At 49.3% G+C, this 15504-nt stretch overlaps 1 protein-coding gene across 2 annotated transcripts; it reads left to right on the top strand.

The window, feature by feature from the left end:
- Window positions 1-633: 633 nt before the first annotated feature.
- On the top strand, window positions 634-13176 carry SKA1 (spindle and kinetochore associated complex subunit 1). 2 transcript variants are annotated; one of them, XM_077346780.1, is made up of 7 exons: window positions 634-775; window positions 3513-3614; window positions 4441-4565; window positions 5974-6065; window positions 6700-6837; window positions 9570-9739; window positions 12651-13176. In XM_077346780.1, the coding sequence occupies exons 1-7, from the start codon at window positions 727-729 to the stop codon at window positions 12797-12799; spliced, it is 825 nt and encodes a 274-aa protein (XP_077202895.1). In that variant the 5' UTR covers window positions 634-726; the 3' UTR covers window positions 12800-13176. The 2 variants fall into 2 exon arrangements, with proteins under 2 accessions (XP_077202895.1, XP_077202896.1); XM_077346781.1 differs by having other exon boundaries at window positions 640-775; window positions 3516-3614.
- The last annotated feature ends 2328 nt before the right edge of the window (window positions 13177-15504 follow it).

Raw genomic sequence — 15504 nt, forward strand, 5'->3', positions numbered from 1 at the left:
AACCTACTGATACTAAAACTACATCTAATACATACTAATACTAATACATACTTTTTCAGATACATAGTGTACCTGCACACCAAAGAAATTAAGCTTTGTTGGTCTGAAGTGTGCTGCCTTCCAGTGGTTTTCCTGGGGGGAGTACCACATCCCAGCAACATGACAATGGGTTTTGCTCTCCTCTGTCTTTGCTACTGACGCAGAGCTCAAAATGAAAATAAACCAGAAATGCATAAAACTGTAGCTGTCATTTTTTAGGGGTGGCCAAACGGGGGCTCTCCAGATGTCCACGGACTACAATTATCATGTGCCCCTGCCAGCCTCTCTGGATGTCCATGGACTACAATTCCCATGAGCCCTTGACAGCACATGCTGGCAAGTGCACATGGTAATTGTAGTCCACGGATATCCAGAGAGCCACAGTTTGGCCGTCTTCTCTTCCAACGCAAAATAGTAAAGAAGTCCGAATCCCGGCATAAATATGCAGGAGGATGGGTTGCTAGAGCGACCCTCCTCGCCATCCCATCCCGGCTTTCAGTTTCCACTGGAAGCTGGCCTCTCTAGCCTTCCTATCTCCATAGTCTCCCCGACACTAAGGGCGGAAGCGGCGCTTCTGGGGAGGAAGCGGCGTCACGGAGTGAGACTTGAGCTCTCGCGAGAGTGCGCAGCTTGGGCGGGTAGTTCGAATCGTTGCAGCTGGAAAGAGTATTTTTCGTGCGGCAGGAGATGTCCGAGGAAGAGGAGAAGAGCCCACCTGTGCTGGCCAGGGAAAGGGGTAATGCTGTAGTTCCTGCTTGGGGAGCGGGGAACAGGGGGCGATTCGAGGAGGGGGAGAATTGGGAAGCAGAGGCTCGTGTTACCACCCTCCAGGTACGGCCTGGAGATCTGCAGAAATGGAAACTGCTCCAGACGACCCAGATCAGTTCCACTGGGGAAAATGGCTACTTTGGGGAATGGGGGGGGGGGGGGAGACAGCTGCATTTTCTCACAATGAGACATACTTATACTTAAAGTCCAATATTACCTCTAAGACCACTTAACGTCTACTGCAGAGACACAGTGACCCTCTGAAACTATATTGTGGTTTTATTGCACTTAATAATGAATGATTTATTGCCAGCTAAGCTGAGGTGGGGAAAAGAATTAAATGAAACTTTTTGGACATCATTGCTTCTTAAGAATCTGAATAATGCAGTTCTCATGACGTTTCTGTTGGAATATGCAAGATGGTAGTGGGCGTGATTCAAAAGGATTTGAAAAATTATTATTATTATTATTATCTGGAGGACAATTTGGTGATCCAAGGAAGTCAGCATGGATTTGTCTCCAACAGGTCCTGCCAGACCAACCTAGTTTCCTTTTTTGACCAAGTAACAGGTTTGCTGGATCGGGGAAATTCGGTTGATGTCATTTACTTGGATTTTAGTAAAGCTTTTGACAAGGTTCCCCATGATGTTCTGATGGATAAGTTGAAGGACTGCAATCTGGATTTTCAGATCGTTAGGTGGATAGGGAATTGGTTAGAGAACCGCACTCAAAGAGTTGTTGTCAATGGTGTTTCATCAGACTGGAGAGAGGTGAGTAGCGGGGTACCTCAGGGTTCGGTGCTCGGCCCGGTACTTTTTAACATATTTATTAATGATCTAGATGAGGGGGTGGAGGGACTACTCATCAAGTTTGCAGATGACACCAAATTGGGAGGACTGGCAAATACTCCGGAAGATAGAGACAGAGTTCAACGAGATCTGAACACAATGGAAAAATGGGCAAATGAGAACAAGATGCAATTTAATAAAGATAAGTGTAAAGTTCTGCATCTGGGTCAGAAAAATGAAAAGCATGCCTACTGGATGGGGGATACGCTTCTAGGTAGCACTGTGTGTGAACGAGACCTTGGGGTACTTGTGGATTGTAAACTAAACATGAGCAGGCAGTGTGATGCAGCGGTAAAAAAGGCAAATGCCATTTTGGGCTGTATCAACAGAGGCATCACATCAAAATCACAAGATGTCATAGTCCCATTGTATACGGCACTGGTCAGACCACACCTGGAGTACTGTGTGCAGTTCTGGAGGCCTCACTTCAAGAAGGACATCGATAAAATTGAAAGGGTACAGAGGAGAGCGACGAAGATGATCTGGGGCCAAGGGACCAAGCCCTATGAAGATAGGTTGAGGGACTTGGGAATGTTCAGCCTGGAGAAAAGGAGGTTGAGAGGGGACATGATAGCCCTCTTTAAGTATTTGAAAGGTTGTCACTTGGAGGAGGGCAGGATGCTGTTTCTGCTGGCTGCAGAGGAAAGGACACGCAGTAATGGGTTTAAACTTCAAGTACAACGATATAGGCTAGATATCAGGAAAAAGTTTTTCTCAGTCAGAGTCGTTCAGCAGTGGAATAGGCTGCCTAAGGAGGTGGTGAGTGCCCCCTCACTGGAAGTCTTCAAGCAAAGGTTGGATACACACTTTTCTTGGATGCTTTAGGATGCTTAGGGCTAATCCTGCGTTGAGCAGGGGGTTGGACTAGATGGCCTGTATGGCCCCTTCCAACTCTATGATTCTATGATTCTATGATTCTATGATTATTATTATTATTATTATTATTATTATTATTATTATTATTGAATTTATTTCCCGCCACTCCCTTGCGGCTCGTGGCGGGTTACAACAGTATAAAACCCCATAAAATGCATTAAAACCAATTAACATGTCAATAGTTAATGACTACCTGGCAAGAGCGGCTAATCAACTACCCATTCCCCCCTAGCAAGTGGAGAGGGGATACTGATGTTTTAGGGGAGGCATCGGAGATGTGTCTTTAGCATCATTAGCTTGGGACTTCTTCCCTGCTTGCTCTTGAACAGACTGAACAAATGCCAAACAGAATAGTTAGACCAGTCTTTCTCAACTTTTCTACCATTGAGAAACCCACAAAACATTCTTCAGGCTTTGAGAAACCCCAGGAGTGGTGCGATCATGCAGAATATGGTTGACGAGCATAGCTGTGGACACGCCCACCTGGGGCCCCTCCCCTTCCTACCCCCTCCAAGCCCATCAGTGGCCATGGGGGTGGGGCTGGAGCAGGTCAGCATGACTGTATGTGGCCATATCACCGGATAAAAGTGTGGCAAAATTTTAAAATATATTAAAAATTAATTAATTCCCACCCCTTCAGGAAATCCAGGGCTGTCAAGAAACCCCAGGGTTTCACAAATACCTGGTTGAGAAGGCCTGTGTTAGACAGTTAGTTAGGACTTTCCTCTCTCCTCTTTCGTTACAAAGTTGTTTCTCTTCTGAATAAAACTACTTTATTCTATTTAGTGGTCAGGTGCCTTAACCCTCTTTGCATATTTAAACTCTGCCAACAGTTTCTGCCTTCCAAGATACCTGCTTCTGCTTGCTGTGTTCCGTGTGCAGATACCTGCCTGGTTGCTTGGGCTGACTTTAAGATGTGCTTATAGCTTTCTAACGTCGCTGTTAAAATCAGACAGACTAATCTGCCCTTTACTGCTTCAGCAGGAAGGTGTGATGTGACCTCCCCAGACTTAGACGGCTTGTGCTCCCACGTCAATGGCAAGATTTCACATATCAAGACGTTGCTGCAGTTAAGGAAGATAGGTAAGGCAAGTTGGTGCACTTGGGGAGTATCTGAAATCTATAAATGATTCCAGGCTGGTGGGTCCCTATATTATAGCATCATAGAGTTGGAAGGGACCTCCAGGGTCATCTAGTCCAACCCCCTGCACAATGCAGAACTCACAACAACCTGCCCACCCACAGTGACCCCAATTCCATGCCTAAGTGATCCCCCCCCACCAAAAATCTCCAACATCCAGCCTGGCCTGGAGGAAATTTATGTACCATCCCACAGTAAAGGTAAAGGTATCCCCTGTGCAAGCACCGGATCATGTCTGACCCTTGGGGTGACGCCCTCTAGCGTTTTCATGGCAGACTCAATACGGGGTGGTTTGCCAGTGCCTTCCCCAGTCATTACCGTTTACCCCCCAGCAAGCTGGGTACTCATTTTACCGACCTCGGAAGGATGGAAGGCTGAGTCAACCTTGAGCCGGCTGCTGGGATCGAACTCCCAGCCTCATGGGCAGACAGCTTCAGACTGTGTGTCTGCTGCCTTAAACACTCTGCGCCACAAGAGGCTCATACCATCCCACAGTAGCAATCAGCAGTTCCCTGGGTAACCAAGGAAGGGCCACAAGAGACAAACACTGACACATCCCTTATATTAGGAAAGTTGATTTCACAAATTAATGAAACAGGGATATTGCCAGCAGGACGGAAGACAAGTATAATAGTACCTATTTTCAGAAAGGGAAGCTAGGCAGCTCTGCAAAATGATTGATCAATTAGTTTTCAAAACTTCATAGCAAATATTTACAAGCTAGAAGAATGGGGAGCTGAACATATCTCTCTCTCTCTCGTTTGTCAGGCCAGGAGCCGTCTCTGAAGACGGTGCTCGGTAAGATCCTCCACGAGATGTTTCTCTTCAACGACCTCCTCAATAAGATGGAGCTGGAATGTCACCATCAGGAGAGGCAGCAAGGTCAACTCAAGGTCGCTGAGCTCCTGCGTTGAAACCTCATTGGGGAAGCCTGTGGGAAGTGGTAGTGGAGGGCCAGGATGATGTACTTTTGGGCCTCTTTTATACGCAGGGATGAACTGCTAAAAACTGTCACGCGTGAGGGAGGGAAATCTACTGGCCAGGGGGAGGAATGGTGGATGAGGTGAGAAAAGGGATCACCTGAGAACTAGAAGAAGAAGAGTTGGTTCTTATATGCCGCTTTTCCCTACCCGAAGGAGGCTCAAAGCGGCTTACAGTCGCCTTCCCATTCCTCTACCAAGGCAGAACTGAGGAGCTGGGATGTAGAACTCTGTGGAGAGCAGATGTTCAATCTCCTGAGATGGGAAAATCTCAACCCAGGTGCAATGAGGGCCGTGGCTCAGGGGTAGAGCATCCACTTAGCATGCAGAAGGTCTCAGGTTCAATGTCTGGCAGCCCCAGTTAAAAGGCCTGGAGAGCGGCCACCAGTCTGCGTTTACGGTACTGCCCATAATGGGCCAATGGTGAAAGTTAACAGTCTTGTGGTAAAATAGACTAGTTATGTTTAGAAGTTAGAATATCTGAAGCAGGGGTAGTCAAACTGCGGCCCTCCAGATGTCCATGGACTACAATTCCCAGCAAATGCTGGCAGGGGGCTTCTGGGAATTGTAGTCCATGAACATCTGGAGGGCCACAGTTTGACTACCCCTGATCTGAAGTAAGGACTATTGTAAAGAGCGTGGTGATGAGGATGTTGGGGAGAAATATCTATCATTTTTGCTCTTCCTATCCTCTTTCTATAGAAGTACCTGGAGTACTGTGTGCAGTTCTGGAGGCCTCACTTCAAGAAGGATGTAGATAAAATTGAAAGGGTACAGAGGAGAGCGAAGAGGATGATCTGGGGCCAAGGGACCAAGCCCTATGAAGATAGGTTGAGGGACTTGGGAATGTTCAGCCTGGAGAAAAGGAGGTCGAGAGGGGACATGATAGCCCTCTTTAAGTATTTGAAAGGTTGTCACTTGAAGGAGGGCAGAATGCTGTTCCCATTGGCTGCAGAGGAAAGGACACGCAGTAATGGGTTTAAACTACAAGTACAACGATATAGGCTAGATATCAGGAAAAACTTTTTGTGAGTCAGAGTAGTTCAGCAGTGGAATAGGCTGCCTAAGGAGGTGGTGAGCTCCTTTCCTTCTCCCTCCCTCCATTTTTTTCCTTTCTCACTTCCTCCTTCCCTTCCACCCTCCCTCCCTTCAATGTATAATAATTTTTGAGGGTTGTATCACCCCTTTTCTCTTGTATCCCTTCTATAGTTCTGTTTTCTTAAAATAAAAAATACATGTATTTTTTAAAAGATAACCTGTTTGGCTTTGAACATGGGAAGCTCTATGTGAACACTAATTGTGGTCGTTAATTTAACAAAAGGAGCTCCAGGAACTGATTGAAAAGGATTATGATGAAGCCCAACATCTTGAAGAAAACATGCCCTTCTACCTGCCCAGCGCAGTCCCCGCCAGGTATGCTTCCTGTTGCTACTGTGGCAACAAGAAAGTTAAGGAAAGATCAAGGGAAGTCCTTCGCCTTGATGGTAATTAACTTGTGGAATTCACTGCCGCAGGAAGTTGTGGTGTCCACAAGCACAGACCTCTTCAAGAGGGGGTTGGATCAACCTTAGAGCCAGAGGTCCATGGGTGGCTCTTAGCCCTAAGGTCTAGATGGAACACTCTGTCTGGGGCAGGGGTGCTCTGGCTTCTTAGTGCTTGGGGGGCCACAGTGGGAAGGCTTCTGGAGTTAGGGCCCCACTGCTGGACCTCCTGAGGGCATCTGGGGTTCGGCCACTGTGGGACACAGAGTGTTGGACTGGGTATGCCATTGGCCTGATCCAACATGGCTTCTCTTATGGTTGTTACAGTTACGTTAGCTGAGTCCTCCTCCCTCCTCCGCAGAGGACTCAGTACTCAGATCCCCATTGTGCTGCCCTGCCAGCAAACAGTCGGCAGGAGCAAAGGAAACAGCATGTTTGCTTTCCTCGATTCTGCCTCGGAGCAGATGAGCGATGACTTACCCCGTCAGGCCTGGAGCGAGGCCATTTGTTAAGCGCGTCCCTTGCTGCCTGCGGTGAACACTTCTCTGTCTCCATTTGCTCGGCAGTACCGGGGGCTTGGCTGCAAAGAAGGAGGAGCTGGGCAAAGATCCCGAACCGGGACACCGGAAGAAGCCGGGGAAAGAGGGCCAGGGCGTGAAAGAAATCCCCTTCATGACAGTGGAGGAGTTCGAAAGCGTGCCTGCGTAAGTAAGCCCCCTGGCCACGTTGGGGCTGCGATAAAGACCCCCACGGAGCATTCGTGGCCCAGTCTGGCTCCAGGCTCACAGCCCACAGAAAAGGAGGATGATCCTAAATGTAAGATGACCCTTAGAAATGCTGCACACACAAAGATATTTGACCTACCTGTAGCTTGTATGCCCACGTAAGACAACTCTCCTTCCTTCCTTCCTTCCTTCCTTCCTTCCTTCCTTCCTTCCTTCCTTCCTTCCTTCCTTCCTTCCTTCCTTCCTTCCTTCCTTCCTTCCTTCCACTCTTTCTCTCTCCTCTCTTTCTCCTTCCTTCCTTCCTTTCTCCTTTTCTCCTTCCTTCCTTCCTTCCTTCCTTCCACTCTTTCTCTCTCCTCTTTCTCCTTCCTTCCTTCCTTTCTCCTTTTCTCCTTCCTTCCTTCCTTCCTTCCTTCCTTCCTTTCATTCTCTTCCTCTCTTCTCCTTCTCCTCCCTCCCTTCTCATTACACTCCAATTTCCTTCCTTTCATTCTCTCTTTCTCTCTCCTCTCTTTCTCCTTCCTTCCTTCCTTCCTTCCTAGTCCACATCCAATCTCCTTCCTTCCTTTCATCCTTCCTTCCTTCCTTTCATTCTCTCTCCTCTCTTTCTCCTCCTTCCTCCCTCCCTCCCTTCCTTCTCATTACACTCCAATTTCCTTCCTTCCTTCCTTCCTTCCTTCCTACCATGGGAAGGATGGCCAGAGAGGGGATGCGAGTCCTGGCTCTTGGTATTTGCCCCCCCACCCCCGGTTCCCGTGCAAGGTGAAATAATCCCTGGACAGACGCTTGGCAAAATCCCGATCCCATCTTCTACACTAACTTTAATGCTCTGGTACGTTTTTATCTCGCCTTTTCTCCAAGACGTATGGGGCAGCAGCCCTGGTTCGCCCTTTCCCACCTTATCTGCACGACAGCTCCATGAGGTAGGTACATGTGGGACTGGCCCACTGGTCGCCCAGTGAGCTTTGTGGCAATGTGGGGATTTGAACCCAGGGCTTCCAGCCCCAACCCTCCACATTGCTCTCCTCTATCTTGCACAGATTCCGAAATGCAGCTGCTACAAGCCAGGGGCTGTGGACGTACACTTTCCACATTGCAGGGAGCTTAACTGTTTCCTGCTGTTTTGATTCCCCCGCCCACGCACACACACCGCCTCCCACGTTTTTTCAGCTTTCATTGCTGTGTGTTGTGCTGCCTGCTCCTTGCCTCGGGCGTGTTTGGCCTCCCCTCTGCTCAAGCACCCAGGCCTGCTCTTTTCCCTTTCATGTCTCCGCGTGGGCGGATGAAGGCTTCCTCCTTTATTAACACCAGGACGCTTCTCGGCTGCAAGGAGCCACCCGCTGGCCATTCCCCGGCCGTGCTCAGACGGCGGCCTTTGTGTCCTATTGTTCTTGGAGTTTGGCAGATGACGGCTCCGAGCTCCAGTCACCCAGTCTCAGACAGACAGGGATCGCATTGGGATCGGGCAGAGGGAGGAGGAAAAGTGGACGGCAGCAGGAAAAGAGGAAGGCCTGATATGAGATGGAAACCACGACCCAGAGTCTGCAAGACCACCAGAGCACAGCTGTCAAACCTGGCGCAGCGGTTAAGAGCGGCAGCCTCGAATCTGGAGGATTGATTCCCCACACTTCCACATGCAGTTAGCTTGGTGGCATTGGGCTAGTCACAGTCCTGTTGGAGTTGTTCACTCGGAGCAGTTCTCTCGGAGCTCTCTCAGCCTCGCCTACCTCGCAGGTGCCTGTGGTGAGGAGAGGAGGGGGAAAGGGTTTTTAAGCCACTTTCAGATAGTGAAATGCAGGGTATAAAAAACAGCTCTTCTTAAATAAGATAACTCTAATCCTAAACCCCCCCGCCAAAAAAAACAACCCTGATATGAATCATTATTTTTGCAATTTTTTTCCATGTAAAATAATGTTTAAAACATTGATGTATGCCATGGCCTCTCCTAAATATACCTCTAGCACTTTCCCTTGCCCTGATTCTCCCTCTAAACCTAACCACTCACCAACCTGAACCATACCTAAGCTAGGCCTAACTCCAAAATATACCATGATGTGAATCCTTATTTTTTTATGCGTTTTACATGTAAAAATATTTTTTATATCCTATGACGTTTCCTAAATATGCCTCTAACTCTTCAGTTGCTCTGACGTTCCCTCTAAACCTAACCACTCACCAACCTGAACCATACCTAAGCTAGGCCTAACTCCAAAATATACCATGATGTGAATCCTTATTTTTTAATGTGTTTTACGTGTAAAAATATTTTTTATATCCTATGACGTTTCCTAAATATGCCTCTAACTCTTCAGTTGCTCTGACGTTCCCTCTAAACCTAACCACTCACCAACCTGAACCATACCTAAGCTAGGCCTAACTCCAAAATATACCATGATGTGAATCCTTATTTTTTTATGCGTTTTACATGTAAAAATATTTTTTATATCCTATGACGTTTCCTAAATATGCCTCTAACTCTTCAGTTGCTCTGACTTTCCCTCTAAACTTAACCAAGGTGATCCTATGCTAGAACTAAAAAACAAAGCTAGCAACCAGGTCTATGTGCCTTCCCTAAATCCCATCCCCCAATTTGAAAATAGGTGCCCTGCACAAAATGCAGGGATACAGCTCTGGGCATCTTTTGGATGGTAAGAGGGTGGTGGTGCCCCTCCCAAGTCATGATGTAATCCTTCTCCTTGTCCTTCCCAAAGGTACATGCGAGGGCGCCTGACATACAACCAGGTGAACGCCGTGATTCAAGAAATCAACAAGGCCGTGGCCAGCAAGTACAAGATCATGCGCCAGTCCATGAAATCGATGCCCAGTGCTGTCAGGAACCTCTACTTCAGGTTCCAGGAAGAAGAAACTAAGGACACCAAAGGTACATCTGTGCTAGATAGATAAACAGACAGCCATTTCAGTCTTTTAGAACCTTTTTAACATTGTGGACCCCCCACTCCTCTCTGGCTAGGGCAGAGGTCCCCAAGTGGTGTGAACCTGCAGGCACAATACTAACGTTGTTAGAGGTGGATGCAGCCCAAAATGGCCATTGGAGGAGGCAGGGCCATCCGTACGAGGGCTGCTGCAACTCCAGTCACCTGGGGAAGATTCTTTTGCTAGGGTAACCGCAACCACCAAAGGATCTTTATAAAGAACCTGCACACGGCCAATCACATCTCCAGGGGCCAGTGAGAAGTGGAATGTTCAGCCTGGAGAAAAGGAGGTTGAGAGGGGACATGAGAGCCCTCTTGAAGTATTTGAAAGGTTGTCACTTGGAGGAGGGCAGGATGCTGTTTCTGCTGGCTGCAGAGGAAAGGACACGCAGTAATGGGTTTAAACTTCAAGTACAACGATATAGGCTAGATATCAGGAAAAAAATTTTCACAGTCAGTAATTCAGCAGTGGAATAGGCTGCCTAAGGAGGTGGTGAGCTCCCCCTCACTGGCAGTCTTCAAGCAAAGGTTGGATGCACACTTTTCTTGGATGCTTTAGGATGCTTTGGGCTGATACTGCGTTGAGCAGGGGGTTGGACTAGATGGCCTTTATGGCCCCTTCCAACTCTGTGATTCTGAAGTCCAGCTGGGCCAAAGCCCTGCCCACTTTGTCAAAACACTTGGTGGATACCAGGAAGGTGTTGGTGGAAACCTAGGGCTAGTGGTTTCAGGCTTGTAACCAGAATTTCCAGGAGCTATTGCTGCCTGGATCCTGGGAAGGGAAAATATCTACCTTCCTGGCTCTGCGCTTGAAAGAACAGTGAGGAATTCAGCATTGGTGACCTTTTATTGGGTCCATCTATCGCCCTCCTAAGTACAATTTCAGGCTGCGGCTGGGTGGTTGTTGATTCCTCCTTCGCTCTGGAGCTCACGTAGCAACAGATGGAGATCCTCCCTGCAGAGTGGTGGAGATATTTTTTTTTAAAGACACACAGCCAGTTCTGTCGTCGAGGAGGGAAGTTTTGTTTTCCTTTCGGCGCATAAAATCAGGATTTGAAGCCTTCCTTATAAATAGCATTTTTAGCTCCGTTCTGCCCTCCCATCTGTGAGTGGGCTTAAAATGGAAATTCAGCTTCTCGGGGGAAGCTTCACGTGGCAGAGGGGATCTCAGCCTGTCACAACGGCACGGCTTAGTGGACACGCTTGGCACAGTTCGTAGGGCCAGTCGGCTCGAGACCCGACCCGTCTGGTCTTTCCCTGACGTGATTCTCCTGGCTCTGTTCCGTTTCTCTCTCCTCTTCCTTCCCATCTCCAAAAGTACCCTTTTCTGGGCTGAAGAGATCTTCACAGATGAAAGGACAGCAGCTTAAGAAGCCAGAGAGAGCTAACCGGGGTGGTGGCTGAAAGGGTGGGGTGGGGGTGAGGGGCGATCTACCAGGTACTGTGTGAGATGGCATGCTGGCTTAGATGGATCACAGGTCTGCTCCCGCAGGGCTCTTCTTAGGAATCCTTATATATTGATTTGGAATACCATTTCTGCCACGTGGGATTCTCTGAGCAGCCCCTGAAGTTAAAAGAAACCCTATTGCAGAAACACACATCTCCCTAACAGCTTCCACCAGGGTTCAAGGGGGCAGTTGGCCATCGGGGTGTCCCCAGCTGGCAATGGTTCCGGTGCCACGGCACACATCGAGCCACGTGCCTGTGACCACGGCCAGGCTTTAAATTGCCTCCGGAGCAGGGTGGGGCTGTGGCTCAGTGGAAGAGCATATGTTTGGCATGCAGGAAATCCCAGGTTCGGTCCTTGACATCCTCAACTACAAGAAGGAAAAGAGCTGTTTTGTAATATCGCGCTTTTCACTACCCCAAAGACTGCGAAAGCAGCTTGCAAACACCTTTCACAAGGTATTCCATAAGGCCGGGGCGAGGACCGAGAAGGCCCTGGCTCAGGTTGAGGCCAACATATTGTGCCCGTGAAGGTACATTCTATTGAATCAGACCCTGCGTCTATCGTGATCTCTACGGCCTACTCAGGCCAGCAGCCACTCTCCAGGGGCATCAGGCTGAGGTCTTCTCCACGCTCTACTATTTGATCCTTTCCAGTAGTGGTGCCGAAGAGCCTCTTGTGGCGCAGAGGGGTAAGGCAGCAGACATGCTGTCTGAAGCTCTGCCCATGAGGCTGGGAGTTCGATCCCTGCAGCCGGCTCAAGGTCGACTCAGCCTTCCATCCTTCCGAGGTCGGTAAAATGAGTACCCAGCTGGGGGGTAAACGGTAATGACTGGGGAAGGCACTGGCAAAACACCCTGTATTGAGTCTGCCATGAAAACGCTAGAGGGCATCACCCCAAGGGTCAGGCATGACTCGGTGCTTGCACAGGGGATACCTTTACCTTTTTAGTAGTGGTGCCAGAGGCTGAATCGGCGTGCCAAGTGGATGCTCTCGCCCCAGGGGTGGCCCAACAGTGGCTCTCCAGATGTCCATGGACTAGAATTCCCATGAGCCCCTGCCAACATATGCTGGGCAGGGTCTCATGGGAACTGAAGTCCATGGACACCTGGACAGCCACAGTTTGGCCACTGACCCACATCTGCACGCCAAGGATATGATATGCAAGATGCACATCTTGCTCCTTCCACTGCAGACTAACTCAGCTACCCACCTGAAATGAGTTCTGCGAAGATTCTGTAATCTCTCAGCGCTGAAACGTCAGTTTCCGGGGTTCTTTGGCAAGGCCAGAACAGCGAACAGGAGAGTGAGACCCCAGCAGACACGTGTTGTGCATCCGTGGCGTGAAGACTGTTTGGGCTTCTTTGCAAATGCTGGCTCCCAGCACCCAAGGGCCACCTTGTGTTTTGCAGGGAAGTTCTTCATCGTGGAGGCGGACGTGGAGGAGTTCACGCAGCTGAAGGCGGACAAGCGTTTCCACAGCATTCTGACCATCCTGCGCCACTGCCAGAGAGTGCGGGAGATCCGGGGCTCGCGGCTGGTTCGCTATGCCGTCTGTTGAGAGGCAGGACCTTTGGGCCTCCAAGACCCATGGGAGGGACCCAGTTAGAAATGGTTGCTTTCGTTGGTTTTGAATCTGCACGGAGATTGCATTGAAATCCCTTCCTAATTAGCGTACTCCTCTTCGCCTGGGCTAACCTCCAAGCGTGATTTCCCAATTTTTGCAAAACATGTGAAGATGTTTGACAAGCAAGCGTGCTTCTCCCCCACCCCCGCAGTTTGAGTTTTGCACCCCGTGTCCTTAAATAACTCCCCGCCCCTCACACCGTTCGTTGCTGGTTGACGTGACTAACCACTCAGCGGCTTAATGAATTTCTCTGAGCTCTCGGAGATGGAATTTTGGAATTACTCACATGCCAATAAAGAGTCTTAATCGCAGCGACGGCCAAGAACCCTCAAGATCTCCAGCCGACTCCGGTTTGCTTTCATCTCAGTTGTTGTGTTCCAGAGTATGTGTGAATGGAGTTGCGTGCGTATGCGTGTGTTTGTGTCAGGGTGGGTGGGAGGGTGCACGCATGTGATCCTGCAATAGAAGGCATGTGTGGGAGGGTATAGGATAGGCTGTGTTTACAGAGGCATCATGAGGGTCCATCTGTCACTTCCTGAATTGGTGGCGGGCGAGGGAGGTTTGCTGGCACTGGCTGAATCAGAGCGAGAGAGAGAGATGGTTTTCCTACTTCTCAGTTTTCCCTTTCATGTGCTTTTAAGTCTCCGCAGACCACTAGTAGCCCCCCCGCCCTCCGGCTTGATTCCCATCCCATAGGTCAGGGGTAGTCAAACTGCGGCCCTCCAGATGTCCATGGACTACAATTCCCAGGAGCCCCTGCCAGCATTCGCCGGCGAATGCTGGCAAGGGCTCCTGGGAATTGTAGTCCATGGACATCTGGAGGGCCGCAGTTTGACTACCCCTGCCATAGGTCTTTCAGCCCACCCCTGCCTTGGTCACCTGACCTAATTTTGAGAGGCTTGGGCACCATGGCACCCACAGACAGGTTTCCTAAAGCCCACCAGCAGGGAGTGGGTGTGGCTTTGCCCAGAAGGGCTTCTGATTGGTCACTGGAGACCTAATTGGCGGTACAGATTTAAGAGTGAAATAGGAGGGGTAGGACCAGGTGATGGACCCTACACAAAGCAAACAATGGGGCACCCGGTAGCTGCCATTTTCCAGATGCACCTGCCGCCCTTTTGACAGGGCGGCCAGGGACCTGGGAAGGATGGCAGCGTGGTATCATTTCTCTAACCTCTTGTGAGATTTTTCTGTCGTAATAATTTGCTGTACCATTCAATTGAGGCAAACATCAGGGGAAGGCCTCGGCCTCTCTGCCCTGTTGTTGGTCCTCCAGGGGAACTGGTTGGCCCCTGTGAGAGACAGGATGCTGGACTAGATGGACCCCTGGCCTGATCCAGAAGGGCTCTTCTGATGTTCTTATCAGGGAAGGCCTCAGCCTCTCTGCCCGGTTGCTGGTCCTCCAGGGGAACTGGTTGGCCCCTGTCAGAGTCAGGATGCTGGACTAGATGGACCCCTGGCCTGATCCAGAAGGGCTCTTTTAAAGTTCTATTCAGAAATGACTTTTTTTTTAATGGTAAAGGCTGGAAAACCCAAGTGCTTGTATTTAAATCTATTTTGGTTTCCAATGTTGAAAAGAAACTTTTGAACCAGACAGAAACCTTCAGAGACAGAAGTCCGGGGGGAGGGGGCAATAGGGATTTCAATCCATGTCTCCCCAGATTCTAGTTAGGCATTGATATGGTGCCGGCTTCCTCGAGATTCTCCCGACATGCCGAGTTGGTGTGCATCTGCGGTTAGAAGCAGGACAAGTGGCAACCATAAGAGCAGCTCCTCTTCTTCTTCAAGGGGTCTTCTATGTCATGATCGCCCTCCCGATCTCCTCAGGAATGTTAACTTAGAGGTTCAACAGGCTTGTGGGTCCTTCACCTCTCCCTAACCCCCAGGTTCCTTTCATTTTTCTGTACCTTCCCTCTTCCATCCCATGGTTTATGACCTGTAGAATCTCCCCCTCACTGCACAGAGCTCTCTCTTATCCTTGTCCTTGGTTCACATAGTAGGATGCTTTAGGATGCTTTGGGCTGATCCTGCGTTGAGCAGGGGGTTGGACTAGATGGCCTGTATGGCCCCTTCCAACTCTAGGATTCTATGATTCTATGGCCTGTATGGCCCCTTCCAACTCTACGATTCTAGGATTCTATGGCCTGTATGGCCCCTTCCAACTCTACGATTCTAGGATTCTAGGATTCTATGGCCTGTATGGCCCCTTCCAGCTCTAGGATTCTATGGCCTGTATGGCCCCTTCCAACTCTAGGATTCTATGGCCTGTATGGCCCCTTCCAACTCTAGGATTCTATGGCCTGTATGGCCCCTTCCAACTCTAGGATTCTATGATTCTATGAGTAGGGGTTGGAAACTTACTTCCAGGAATCGCAGAGAGGGCAGACTGGATGCCTCCTGAATTCGCTCCTTTCAGATCAAAAGCCTCCTCTATGGGAACTATTTTTCCCGCTTAAACTACCCCCTATGTATAGACCTGAGTGGGCTATCTGTGCTTGTCTCTTTCAACGTTCCTGTTCTTGCCATGATTTTTTCTGCTTTGCTTTATGGAACCCTTTAATAGACTGACTTCTTTTGCACCGTGTATGTATGGTGCAGTTCTCTTCGAGGGGGTCTCTTCTGGTTGACCGGACTAGCTT

Source organism: Paroedura picta, chromosome 7 (assembly GCF_049243985.1).
Source record: "Paroedura picta isolate Pp20150507F chromosome 7, Ppicta_v3.0, whole genome shotgun sequence".
Classification (NCBI taxonomy): domain Eukaryota; kingdom Metazoa; phylum Chordata; class Lepidosauria; order Squamata; family Gekkonidae; genus Paroedura; species Paroedura picta.

Coding starts and splice junctions, on each gene's coding strand:
- SKA1 (XM_077346780.1), top strand. CDS start 727: ATGTCCGAGGAAGAGGAGAAGAGCCCACCTGTGCTGGCCAGGGAAAGG. Junction 776..3,512: donor TGTGCTGGCCAGGGAAAGGG/GTAATGCTGTAG, acceptor TTACTGCTTCAG/CAGGAAGGTGTGATGTGACC. Junction 6,838..9,569: donor GAGTTCGAAAGCGTGCCTGC/GTAAGTAAGCCC, acceptor TCCTTCCCAAAG/GTACATGCGAGGGCGCCTGA.